The 12,497-nt window shown below is 55.8% G+C and overlaps 1 protein-coding gene across 1 annotated transcript in view; it reads right to left on the reverse strand.

Annotated features, from left to right (window-relative positions):
• The window catches only part of EP400 (E1A binding protein p400), a 99,013-nt gene that overhangs the window by 63,290 nt on the left and 23,226 nt on the right, over positions 1–12,497 (reverse strand). The window contains 6 exon segments of the mRNA XM_045457784.1: positions 104–244; positions 2,181–2,366; positions 3,283–3,573; positions 5,506–5,888; positions 6,370–6,477; positions 8,012–8,102. Of these exon segments, the coding sequence (XP_045313740.1) occupies positions 104–244; positions 2,181–2,366; positions 3,283–3,573; positions 5,506–5,888; positions 6,370–6,477; positions 8,012–8,102 (1,200 nt within the window).

Below are 12,497 nucleotides of genomic sequence, written 5' to 3' on the forward strand. Positions count from 1 at the left end.
CTCTCCCCGCCTGGGTCTCTGGGCCACTCGGTCAGGCGTGCTCGGAAGGCACAGTCGGTGCTGTCAGGTTTAACTTAAACTTCGTTTAAATTTCAGGATTCACCTGTTCAATATTTGACCAAAAGCACTCTATTTCCCTGGCAGTCGAGGCAGCAATTCGTCTCAATCGGTTCTGCTCCTCCTTCCTTCCCCTTTCCTCACGAAGCTGCTTCTCCTCATGATGGCGCAGCACAGTCCTGACGAGCTAGCAAACGAAAGGTCAAGAGCCTGGAGTCACGCCCCAGGAGGCGCGTCCGCACAGCGCAGGAACTTCTCAGCTGGGAGCTCACACATTCTGTCTGATCTGAGAGCACGGGGCACACACGGCACCAGCAAAAACCCCGCTGACACCCCACTTGACTGTCCACAAAGTGCCGTTTGCTAACCACGCTTATTTTTCTCCAGAAAGAACGCCAAATTGTGTTACAGCCTTCTTTCGTCATCTGACATGCGATTCACACCTTCCCACCAAACGTGGAGTAACGTTTGTAACAAAAGCATCCCTTCCGCTGCACGAGTGCAGCAACATACACTCATGTATTTTAAACGTTTAGTCATTTGAGAGAGGGGAGAAAGTTGTCAGCACAGAGTCCAACGTGGGGCTCGATCCCACAAACCTTGAGATCATGACCTGAGCCCCAATTAAGAGTTGGATGCCTAACCGACTGAGCCACCCAGGCGCCCCAGCAAGATGTATTTAATTGCAAGGCACGAAACATGCTGGGGGGAGGTGATTCATATTTTTCGAGGCTTTTGCTTTAAATCCCAAACTGCTTTCTAGAACAAATGCTCTTACATCATCCCAGCAGTCCTCGAAAAAGGTGCTGAGAGGGGCACCTGGGTGGCTCAGTGGGTTGGGCACCCAACTCTTGATTCCAGCCCAGGTCATGATCTCACACTTTGTGGGATCGAGCCCCACGTCAGGCTCTGTGCTGACAGCGTGAAGCCTGCTTGGGATTCTCCCTCTCCCCCTCCTGCTTGCCATGTGAGCTCACTCACACGCGGGCGCACTCTCGCCTGCACCCTCTCTCTCTCTCTCAAAATGAACAAACGTTAAAAAAAAGTAAAGGTGCCGATAAGGAACCTGAAACAGACACACTACGAGCCGCAGCACGCCCGGCTGTGGGACCCCAAGCTGGGGGCCAGCTGGACACTGCAGATGGCCACCCACACACAGACTCCTCGGGGCGACATCCTGGTCTGATCACACCCTCGGCACGGGGCCGTGTGAGAGGGGCAGCACGTAGCCACAGCGCAGGGCTCCGTGGCTTGCCACCTGCCCCATCCACCTGGTGCCCACACGCTCAGGCCCACCCTCCTCTGTGAGATGTGCCCAAGGAGCAGTCAGGTTTCCCTGAAATTCCATTAACGAGACTCAAGACCTTTTATGCTCACATCCCACTGTTTCCAAAGCTCTCGGGTTCTCTCTACCAAACCTACGTGGGGACAGCAGAGGGGACGGAGGTGAACAGCAGGGCACACAGGACCACCCCCCAGGCCTGAGGGCGCGGGAAGAAGGGAACAGCTTGGCCCTGAGGGACAGACGGTGATGCGGCAGCGTGAGAGCAGGGCCCGGTGCCACTTACGCGTGAGCAAGGACACAGCTGCCTCGTATGCAGAGACCTAACATTTCTGGTCCCTGTCCACACTCCCAGTACCGGCAATGCCTTCTACTGGCGGCGCCCCAGGACGGGGTGCCTGCTCTGGAACTGGTGAGGAGGAGACCCGCCCTCCGCCAGAACCGGGGGGGGACACCAGACCACAAGACCAGGCAGGGCCGGGACCCAAGCTGCCCACCAACTCACCAGCCTCTGCCCACTCCCGACCCTGAGCCTGCTTGGCGCCCACCCCGCTTCACCCCGGGCATCCTCGCTCCAAGTGCCGGGACAGACCGGCCACAAAGGGAACCTACATCCCGTTCCGCGAATCCCAGAGCCACGGGAGACCGCGTTGGCCCCTGGCCATCCAACCGGGACTCCCAAGACGGCCCCTCGGGAAGAAGCCACAGGGCAGTCGCTTTCCAGACAACAGCAAAACGTTCCTCACGCGAAGGAGCCGGCCCCCTCCGAGACCCGGTCCAGGTGCCACCACGCACGGCGGCATACTCGAGCCGGGCCATGCGGCCGCCGGGCCTCGCCCACCTTCCTGGCCGCGGCCATCTTCCACCTCCGCTCCTGGGCGAAGTCCGTGGCCATCCACTGCATCTCCTCCAGCAGGTAGTCCCAGTGCGACTTGGGGCGCGGGGCCTCCTGCAGTTTGGGCAGTCGCCGGAGGGACCACAGGCCTTCTTTCCTCAAATCTGCGATGCGCTGATGGATCTGGTTCTCCTGCCGGGAGCGCAGGGGAGGGGGCGTCCGGCACATGATCAGAAGCGAACTCCGCTAATTCTGACCCCGCGTCCACGAAGCCTCAGCAAGAAAGACAAGACTGGACACGAGGGTCGAAGGCTCCCGCCCCATCCCAGAATCAAGGACACAAGGCACAGGCCAACGCTCGCGTCAGAGCGCTTACAAGGGACACGACACACGTCTGGCCCTTGCTCCAAAACCACCGGGGAGGGGAGAAACCGATCGCCTAAGACTGGCCACACAGGGCCACAGGGTTGACAGAGGACAGCCGGCAGCACCGGGGCGGCGGCATCCTGCCAACTCTGACGGGTTAGATTCCCCTGACAAAGTCTAACAACACCACCGCTTAGTCACCCCACAAACGGCAAGTGCTAACTAGGCGCTGGGCCACGGCCACGCCGTCCTGGGCAGCCCTCCTGACCCTCACCCGCAGCCCACAGCGAGCACAGGCTGTGATGTCGGCACAGAATGGACCTTCTCTCCCGAGCCGACCTCCGCGAGGGGCGCCTGGGAGGCTCAGTCGGTTGGGCGTCCGACTTCGGCTCAGGTCACGATCTCACGGTTCGTGGGTTCAAGCCCCGCGTCAGGCTCAGAGCCCGGAGTCTGCTTCGGATTCTGTGTCTCCCTCTTTTTCTGCCCTCCCCCCACCCCCCAACCCCCTTGCTCACACTCTGTCTCTCCCAGAAATAAACATTAAAGAAAGTTTTTTAAACACGCAAAAAAAGACAACCTGCTTGTAACCTTGGTTTCTAACCGACCACAAACTATGTTCGACCGTCCTCACTGCCAAGCGCTCAGTTTCAAACTGCCGCATCCTTAGAAATTAAAATCAAATGCGCTTCACAAATTGGAACACATTTCACAATCTTCTTGAGATGGTTTTAAGCGCACTTACCAGTGCTATCTGTTCTGCCAGCTTATCCTGAGAGCTGTCCTGGGGCGGGGCGGCGTTCTGAGCTGGGCTCTGCGGTTTCGGGGGTGCTGACACGGCTGCCCCTGGGGACCGGGAGGTGACTGGAGACAGTGACTTGCTGGCTGCCGAGGAGGGTCTGTTCCCTGTGGAGGCCCGTGCTGGCGACGGGCCAGAGCTGCTGGCGGGAGCGAGGGACGAGGTAGAAGAGGCAGCTGGTGGGGGCCGCTGACAAGGCTGGGCGGGGTCCACGGGTGGTCTTGTGGACGCCACCGCCTGGCGGGCAGAAAACAGGCCGGGAGTGAAGAGGAGACTTGAGCCCTGCTCGTGCGCCCACATCGGCGAGTGTGCCGGAGCCCCTCCTGCGGGAGTGCGAACGAGCCCCACACGTGTGCGCACACACACACATGCACACAAACACACACAGCACGTCACAGGTGGGCTTTCACGCGCTGGCTATCCCACGGGAGCTTCTTTTGGTTTTTACCTTTTCTAGCACTTTCTCCCGTTTTATGGGTTTTTTTTAGGATTAATCGTATAAGATTCTTCTAAACTAAAAACCACCCAGTGGTCGCCTTGCACCCTTTTTCTGGAAAGCAAATACAAATCTCCTGTGCCCCTGTCATGGCAGGCAGGCTGTCGGGTGAGACACCCTCTCCGTACGTCAAAGCGTGTGCAACCAGAGGGCCCTCCTCCCGGACCGAAGACAAAGCCCAGTTCATGCGGGAATTCCATGGGGGCGCCGGGAGCAGGGTGGGCAAGGCGCCGGCACAGCCTAAGAGGGCCGAGCGCCGACGGCTGCCAATGCGCCACATTTACACGCTGGAACCCGGGAAGACACAGACCGCAACACCGCACCCAAGCAGGCGCGGGCCTCCAGCGTCCTCCCGCCGCCGGCCGCACCGTGTGGGGAGAAGGCGCTGGAGGTCCGGCCACGGCCCTCACGTGCGTGCTCGGGGGCCACTCAGCATCCACGGCGGGGGAAAGAGGCTGCAGCACAAACCGTGCAGCCCACGGGCCTGACGTGTTCTCCCCCCTGCCGTTTGGGGCCCTCACAGGGAAGGTCCGTCAGCCCCTAGCCAGGGCACAAGGGACAGGTTTCCGTGGGGTCTGTAAGGAGCTGATCCTTTCATCGACAAGGGCGGGTCGCGGAATCCAGGCGAAACCTCAGCATGCGGCTCAGAGAGACCAAGTGTTCCAAACCCAGAGGCTGGCCTGCACAAAGCTCCGAGGGAAGCGGTGGCCCGGGGAGGCTCGGCTGCCCAGGAGGCAGCGCCCTCCTCCACCAGGCGCGCGCAGCCGTGACACGGGCCCACACGAGAGGCCCCGCACGCAGTCGGGGTGCAGACCGCAGCTCCTCCGGCCGCAGGCTGCGGGATCTCGCCCAGGTACGCGGCCCCTCGGGCCTTCTTATGGCAAAACGGGGACAAGAAAGATCCTACGGCAAAGGGCTGCCCGGCAGACGAAAGTAGAGCTGACGAAGTGCTCCGCAAGGCACACAGTGGCAGGCACGCGGCGAGCACAAAGCAGCCGTGACTGCTGTCGCTCCATTTCCACACAAGGTCAAACCTCACCATCAATCTCGAGCAGCCGCGAAGCATTTGAGTCGAAAGCCACCAAGGAAACCCCCTTGTTCGTAAGGGAAATGGCGAGAGGGAGGGGAAGCCTTCCCAGGGGGCTCCATCATACACGCTAAGACAGCTCCCTGAGAACACCACCGGCCACCCCGCAGTGCTCCCCGCAGTGCTCCCAGTGGTTCACGCTCACTTTCAGGGACCTGCCGCCCCTCGGGCACGGTGAGCAGTTCACCACACGCTTTTCAGAAACAGCAACCCGCAGGGGAGGAGGAGCACAAACACAGGTTCACGGAGCGCAGAGCACCGCAGAGGGCCCAGCAGCAGGCCCGGCCGGCGCTACCACAGCACCCTTCCCACACCACTGGCCACGTCAGCCGGGACAACGGCCACGCGGCCCTCTGAGCTCCCACTAAACCGCAACCAGCAACCAAAGCTGTTCTGTTCTCTGGTGTTTCAACAACCTGACTGTGGTTCCAGAGCCGGGTAAGACGACGCTGAGCGGGGGACTGGCTCCGAGCGGGACAGCGAGCCACGGGCAGACCCCGCGACAGCGGTGTGGCGCACGCCCCACCCAGAGCACGCTTAGCTTCTGCTCCTGTTCTAACCGACAGGACAGGTGCCCACCAAGTACCTGCGGCTGGGAGAGCGGGGCAACCTGCATCTGAGCCTTCCCGGGCATCGGGGTGTGCGGGGCCTGCGGCACGGGCTGCGGCGGCGGGGCAGGCAGCTGGCCGGGTGGGGGCGCGGGCACAGGGGCGCTGGGCGGCTGGGCCTTGGCCGGGACTTGGAGCTGCGCGTGGGGCTCCACCGCCTGCGGCTGTTGAGCAAACTGCAGCGCCGGCGGGAGGGGCGCGGCGGGGAGGCCGGCCGGGGGCAGCCTGCCGGGGAGCTGCGGCGGCGGGGTGTGCAGGCTGGCGGCGTTCTGCACCGGAGGCCCTGTGGTTGGGTCGTACTGCTGCTGGCTCTGCTTCTGTCCGGCGAGCTGAGCGGCCTGAGGGGCAGGAGGCATCCCTCCTGCAAGACAGGAGAAGTCCCGGCAGCACTGACTTTGGAGTCCCGAGCAACCCGCTGCTCGTCACGGACCCGCGCCTCGGCCATCACACACTCCCGATGGGGGATCCGACCGGCGGCAACTTGGCCCCGTAAACCCAATGGCAGGAGTGAGCCCGCGAGAGAGGAAAGACGGGCGCTCGACCTTCGCAAGCTAGCATCAGGCGGAACAGAACGGTCACCGGGGTCCCTACTGCAGCAGCGATCAAGGAGCGCGCAGGTGTCTGGGGCCCGAGGATGAGGAGACGGCAGCTCCACCAGGGCCGGGAGCACGCCCGTGGGGCCTCCTCTCCCTGCGGGGATCGGCGCTCAGAGCAGTGGCCGGGCCCCAGGAACCACTTGCCCCGTGTGCCATGACTGTGTGCATCCCGGCCCAAAGCTGGGCCACAAGACCCCCCTCTGCACACGCTTTTTCTGAGCCAGGAGATCTGGCGCCGGGCCTTACCTTGAGCTGTCGGCATTAGCTGCTGAAGAGGAACGCCTGCATTCGCCCCCGGGTGCTGGAAAACTGCCCCCTGGTGGCCCACTTCAAGCCGAGGCCTCTTAGACTGCTCTAGAATAATTTTCAGAAAAGGTGCAATTTGATATAAAAATAAAACCGTGCAAGTAGTAGAAAAACCACACGTAAGTGTTTTTATAATCTTTGAACAGGGAGGCCCTCCTCTATGTGACTCAAACTCCAGAAGCCAGAAAAGGTACAGTTGATAAATAGAATTTCTTTTCGTTAAAACTCTTCAAATATTAGAAGCAGTCTCATACAAGAGTGAACGAAGGGGGAGTGACATCCTTGGAGACTGAGGGTTCTGCACACGTGCAGGCAAAAGGCTGATGTGGCCGCCACATGGAAAGCTCTTCCAAGTTCGTGGGAAAACTGCCAGCCACCGGACACACAAAACGGCAAAGAGCATGAACAGCTGAGCAGAGGGGGACTCACGAACGGTTAACAAACATGAAAAGCTACATTGAAGAGATCCACAGAAAAACAAAAGATGTTTGCACCCATCAGATTAACAAACACCAAAGGAGTAATCGTACTTCATAAAAAAGCCAAAATGTGGGGCGCCTGGGGGGGATCAGTCGGTTGAGTGTCCGACTTTGGCTCAGGGCACGATCTCACGGTTCGTGGATTCGAGCCCCGCATCCGGCTCTGTGCTGACAGCTCAGCGTGTGGAGCTGCTTCGGATTCTGTGTCTCCCTCTTTCTGTCCCTCCCCTGCTCGTGCTCTGTCTCTCTCAAAAATAAATAAACATTAAAAAAATTTTTTAAGTGGTCAAAACGTGAGCATGCCAGAAACTGCAGACGGACCTGAAAAAGGCCGAGCCTGCCGTGGGGCCGTGTGTACCCCCAACACACTCTCAGGGAGCAATTCCCTTTCTGGGAGTTTCCTCCTCAGACACAGTGACAGACACGTCGAAAACAATCTGGGACTAGATGTCCGACTGTGCTCACCGTAAAAGAACAAAGGTGGTAACGAAAGGGAGCGCCAGCAAAGGTCTGAGGAGGAAAGGACCTGCCGTGCACCCGAGGGCGAGAGCCGGCAGGGAGAGCGCGGTCCCTGGCAGGACAGGACGGCCCAGGAAGCGACGGCCCTGTCGTCAGCTGTCACAGAGCGCGCGCCTCCACGTCCTCAGGTGCGTGCACGCGGGACGCCGCCAGCAGGTGGCCACAGCAGAGGCAGACTCGAGTCACGCCTTCCGCGACTGTCCAACTTTTTCACGTAAAATGTGGGCTTTTGTAACTGGAGTTTTGTAACTCTCAAAACTTCGTATGAGAAAATGAGTAACGACTCGAAAAATAAGACGGCCTTACCCGCAGTCCTTTTAAGGACTCAGAGCCTTCCAGGGCACAGAGAACCAAAACAGACACGCCCAATCCAACGGGCACACCTCCGCCCCCAGCACACACACACAGCCACGTGAGTGTTCTCTTCAGCTGATCGTCGTCAAAACAACAAAATTACCTTCAAAGTACAAAGAAACGAACCCAAGCCACGTGCGTCGGCGTTCACGCGGCCGTCACGCTGCACCTCCCACAGCAGGAAGCTAACGGGTCCCTGAGGCCGCACAGGCCCGGGCTCCGGGACGTACCTGCTGGGGGCCCCGCCTGCTGCCTCTTAAAGGGGTCCGCTTCGCCCACACTTCCGGCCCCTGCCACAAGGGCCCCCGCGAGAGCTTGCTGCTGAAAAAGAAAATGAAAACATGAGATTCTGATCACGTAGGTGCCTCAGAGAACGGGCATAAACCGAACTATCGTGATTATTCCACACTGGCCTCACTAGTCTCTGCCAACATATTATCTGCCCGCTGCGTGTGACATAGATTTATATGTAACAAGTAGCTTCAAGCTCTAACTTACCTCTGGAGGGACAAAAAGGACTTGTGACAGATCTTATTCTGGTTTTAACAGAGTTTCCTATCAATGCAGGGCCACACTCCCCCAGAGACGAGCGGGCTTTGCACCAACAGCGACAGCAGAGGACCGGCCAGTGTCGGGAAACACCAGTCCTAAATCCGACAGCTCGGCCTCCCTGTCCATCACACTGCCTGCCATCACTCACACCCCCCCCCCAAAAAACAAAAGCTGAATAACAAAAAGGAAGGTTGCGATTTTCTTCCTCCTGGAAAATGACCCTAAAACCCTCCTCGACAGACAACAATCTGATAAACCTGGGTCTTCACACGGCATTTTTGCAAGTTAGCGCCCCGCTTGATACTCCTCTGTTCTACACCGTAGGGCTGGCTGATTTAAGATGTTCAAATGAAAAGCTACTGGCCAAGCAAGACAGGCACCAGGCAAGTCTGGGCGCCCACGCCATTCACATCTCTGCACCAACCTTGCAGTGACGCTAAATGCTAAGGACAATGTTCACCAATCACCAGTTGCTAATTTTTTTTTTAACAATTCAACTCTGCCCACTCTACTTAGCCAACCATTTTAAAGGCCAAGTTACACATGCCCTGAACAAGGCATGGGCCCCATGATGGCCTGTGGGGGCTGTGGGGCCTGCTGTCCCAGGGTGGGCCCCACACTGCCCGCACCAGCCACGCTGCAGGGCATGGCCTCCCGTGGGGAAAGGTGCAGTGGCTGACTCAAAGGGACAGTAGCACCCCCATTTGCATTCAGTGAAGATGTGGGGAGGAAGGAAGGAAAGGAGAAGAAAGAAAAGAATGATTTGAAAAACACACGATATGTGAACAGTGGCTACGTCTGGGGACAGGATTACAGGTAATTTGTACTTTGTGTGTGTGCATGTGTGTGTACTTTTCTAAATGTTCCAAACGTTCTACAATGAACATATACTACCTTTGTAATAAAAACATGCTATTGTTGTTGTTGTTAAATAAAAAAAACCGATAGAGGATTGTGTCTCCAGTAACGGCCAAGTGCTTCCTATTGGACTACACGTACTCCCGACAGACATAAACCTGGAGAATAGGACCAGACGCCTGCAAGAGGGGAAGGGAACCAGGAGGTCTGCGGCAGGAGGGCAGGCCCCAGTGCGTGCCGTACGGAGCAGCTCAGAACCAGACACACAGAGACTCACTGGCTTGAAGGCCACCAGGACAGAGAGCAGGAGGCCCCAGAAGAAGGAAGGAAGGGGGAATCACCCCAGGAGACGGCTGGAAACAGGGAGGCCCCGAGTTCTCTTGCTGATCTCTGGCTTTCTCCTAAGACAACGCCAAAACAAAGACGCCAAGCACAGGCCGACAAAACCACACTGAGATTTCAGGGGCCCTCACTCAGGACACAGGCTTTCACGGTTAAGATTCAAACACAGTAACTATGAAAGCAAAACAGTCAGTGCTCCTCAGAAGACCCTAACAGCATCCCGAGTGTCTGTAACCTGTCGTTCATGACACTCAAAATCGCCCAAAAACACAAAGTAACAGGAAAACACGAGCCACACTCAGAATACAGTCCATGGACACAGACCCCGCGTAACGCAAATAGCGGAATCAGCAGCAAGGATTCTACAGGGCTTCAACAAGTATGCACAGAGACAGAAAGAAAACATCTCGACCAGAAAAAAAGAAACTATTAAGAGAACCAAATGGAGATTCCAGAACTGAAAACTAAAATATCTGGAGTAAGAATTCACTGGATAGCAGAGTGGGCTGTTCAGCGAACTGAAAGCAGTCCCGAGAGGAGACGAGGGGACCAGACTCTGCGGCCCTGGAAAGGGCCGGGGACCAGCGTGGCGCACAACAAGAACCGGACAGAGCCCAGGAGACGCGCACTTATGCTACCCGGTCACGTCCTCAAGGCTACACAGCACCCAGAGGGAATGGAAAGTCCTCCGGAAAATGGTGCCGGGAGGCTGCGTGTCTACACGAAGAAGCTGGAAAACTGGACGTCATGAAACAAAACCACCCGTGCTCCTCATGGGCCCGGGCAGGAAGGGCCAGCCCCTCTCATCCCGGCTTCCTCACTGCCACCAACTCTTGCTTTCGGAATGACTTCGCTTCCTTTTACGCTGTCTTCGTGGGCGTTTTACTGGGAAGGAAGCTGAGGTGTTTAAAATACAAACCTGATTTCAGTTAGCAATCACTTATTGGAACTCTTGAAAACAAAATCAGAAAACAGAGAAAAGAGACGGTCTCTGATGGAAGTGAATTATGAGTCCCCATTTTAAGAGAAAACATCAGAACGGACTGTATCCATAGAACACAACATAATTTGCAGGGAATCTAGAAGCTATGGCAAGAAACAGAACAATGGAGGGAACCAGGAATGCAGCTTGTGGAAAAGATGGTCTGCCACCGAGCAAGGAACACACAAGTTATTCTGAGGAAGAAACGAAGAGGTCATTGCAGCTGGCGGTCCCCAGGGAGGAAACTTCTACGCAATTTCAACCAACCAACCAACCAACCAACCATAAACTAAGTCAGAATGGGGTAAGGACTTGGGAGCGAGGAGGGCCGTGGACGAGACGGCTCCCGCTCTCTCAGCCCAAGGCTCCACGGGCGGCCTCCCCGGGCTCACCCGTGGCCCAGGGAAACCGAGGACGTCACAGACAGGACAAGCACTCGTGCTTTCTAACGGCATGTCTGTGGCAGCACGCTAAGCTGCCAACCTTTGCACAGTCTATACCTACACGCTTGTGACGATACACATAAAGATATGGACACACACGGAAGAATCAAGAGCATCTGTAGGGTAAGGTTACGGGACTGTAATTATTCATTTTCTCTAACACCGTCATCACTGAAAAATAATCTCCAATTAGAAGGCTTTAAAAAAATCTAAATAATAAGACCGTATTCTCTTGTAAACAACTGCGCTCTAATAGAATTACGCCTCAAGTTCTTCTAGAAGCGAATGAATACACAAACTGAGAACTCTGTATTTGTTTGGAGAGTTTAACTGGCAACCGATCAGGTTATTATAAAAATCCTCAAACTGGGGCGCCTGGGTGGCGCAGTCAGTTAAGCATCCGACTTCAGCCAGGTCACGATCTCGCGGTCCGTGAGTTCGAGCCCCACGTCAGGCTCTGGGCTGATGGCTCAGAGCCTGGAGCCTGTTTCCGATTCTGTGTCTCCCTCTCTCTCTGCCCCTCCCCCGTTCATGCTCTGTCTCTCTCTGTCCCAAAAAAAAATAAATAAACGTTGAAAAAAAAAAAAAATCCTCAAACTGGGCGCAAATAACGAAAAGTCATCCTGAGACTCCGTCTTAAACCCTTCTCAGAATGCTTAACTGTCCTGGCCCGGCCAAGTAACGCCAGCCGCTGCGTGTCCACTCTCGGCGGAAAACCAAGTGACGGCACATGGCAAGCAGCACAAACAGACTTTCCTGATTCACTGATGCTGCGCCTGAGAGTTTTTTCCAAACGGCAAAGGTAGAACCTACACTTAGAAAACCGGTTTAGTGAATTACAGTTCCTCCAAATGATGGCATGTTTGGAGCTGTCAAAATGAGAACTGAAAATAAATAAAACATGAGGAGAGTTGGTTGAAAGAGAGTAAATACACCGCGTCAACTGACGTATATCATACAACACCTTTGTGTCAGAAGGACGGAATTATGGGCAATTATTCACCTCCTAACAGAAAAATCACTGAGAGCTACTACTTACAAGGGTTCTTCTCGTGAACATGTGTGCGCACATACACGCACGTGTACGTATTACTGTGCACCGGACACCTCTTACCCATAGCGCTACCTCGGCATTTTCTGGAAGCAAATTAATACATATGCAACACAGAAAATTCTGAATTTACTTCTAGCGTTTCATTGGTCGATACAGATTAGACAATATAAAAACTCACTGGCTGTAAATAATAAAACTCAAACTGAGATGTTTTTTCCAAAGAAAACAAGGGACGTGTTTTCATTTCAACTCTTTTCCCACACACTCCGTTCTCCTGTTTCCTGAGACACGCAGTCATATTTGCCTCAAAGACCTGTAATTCAGACTGGAGACTCCCTGGTCTTCCTCTCGTAGTCTCTTAAATATTTGATTACAAGATATATCACGCACACAAAAAAATACCCCAAAATGCATATGTGACCTTAAAGGCATAGTAAAATCGATGAGAATTTAAATAGTGGGATATGGCTGTTCACTGAACACTG

This window comes from Leopardus geoffroyi, chromosome D3, assembly GCF_018350155.1.
Source record: "Leopardus geoffroyi isolate Oge1 chromosome D3, O.geoffroyi_Oge1_pat1.0, whole genome shotgun sequence".
NCBI classification, from domain to species: domain Eukaryota; kingdom Metazoa; phylum Chordata; class Mammalia; order Carnivora; family Felidae; genus Leopardus; species Leopardus geoffroyi.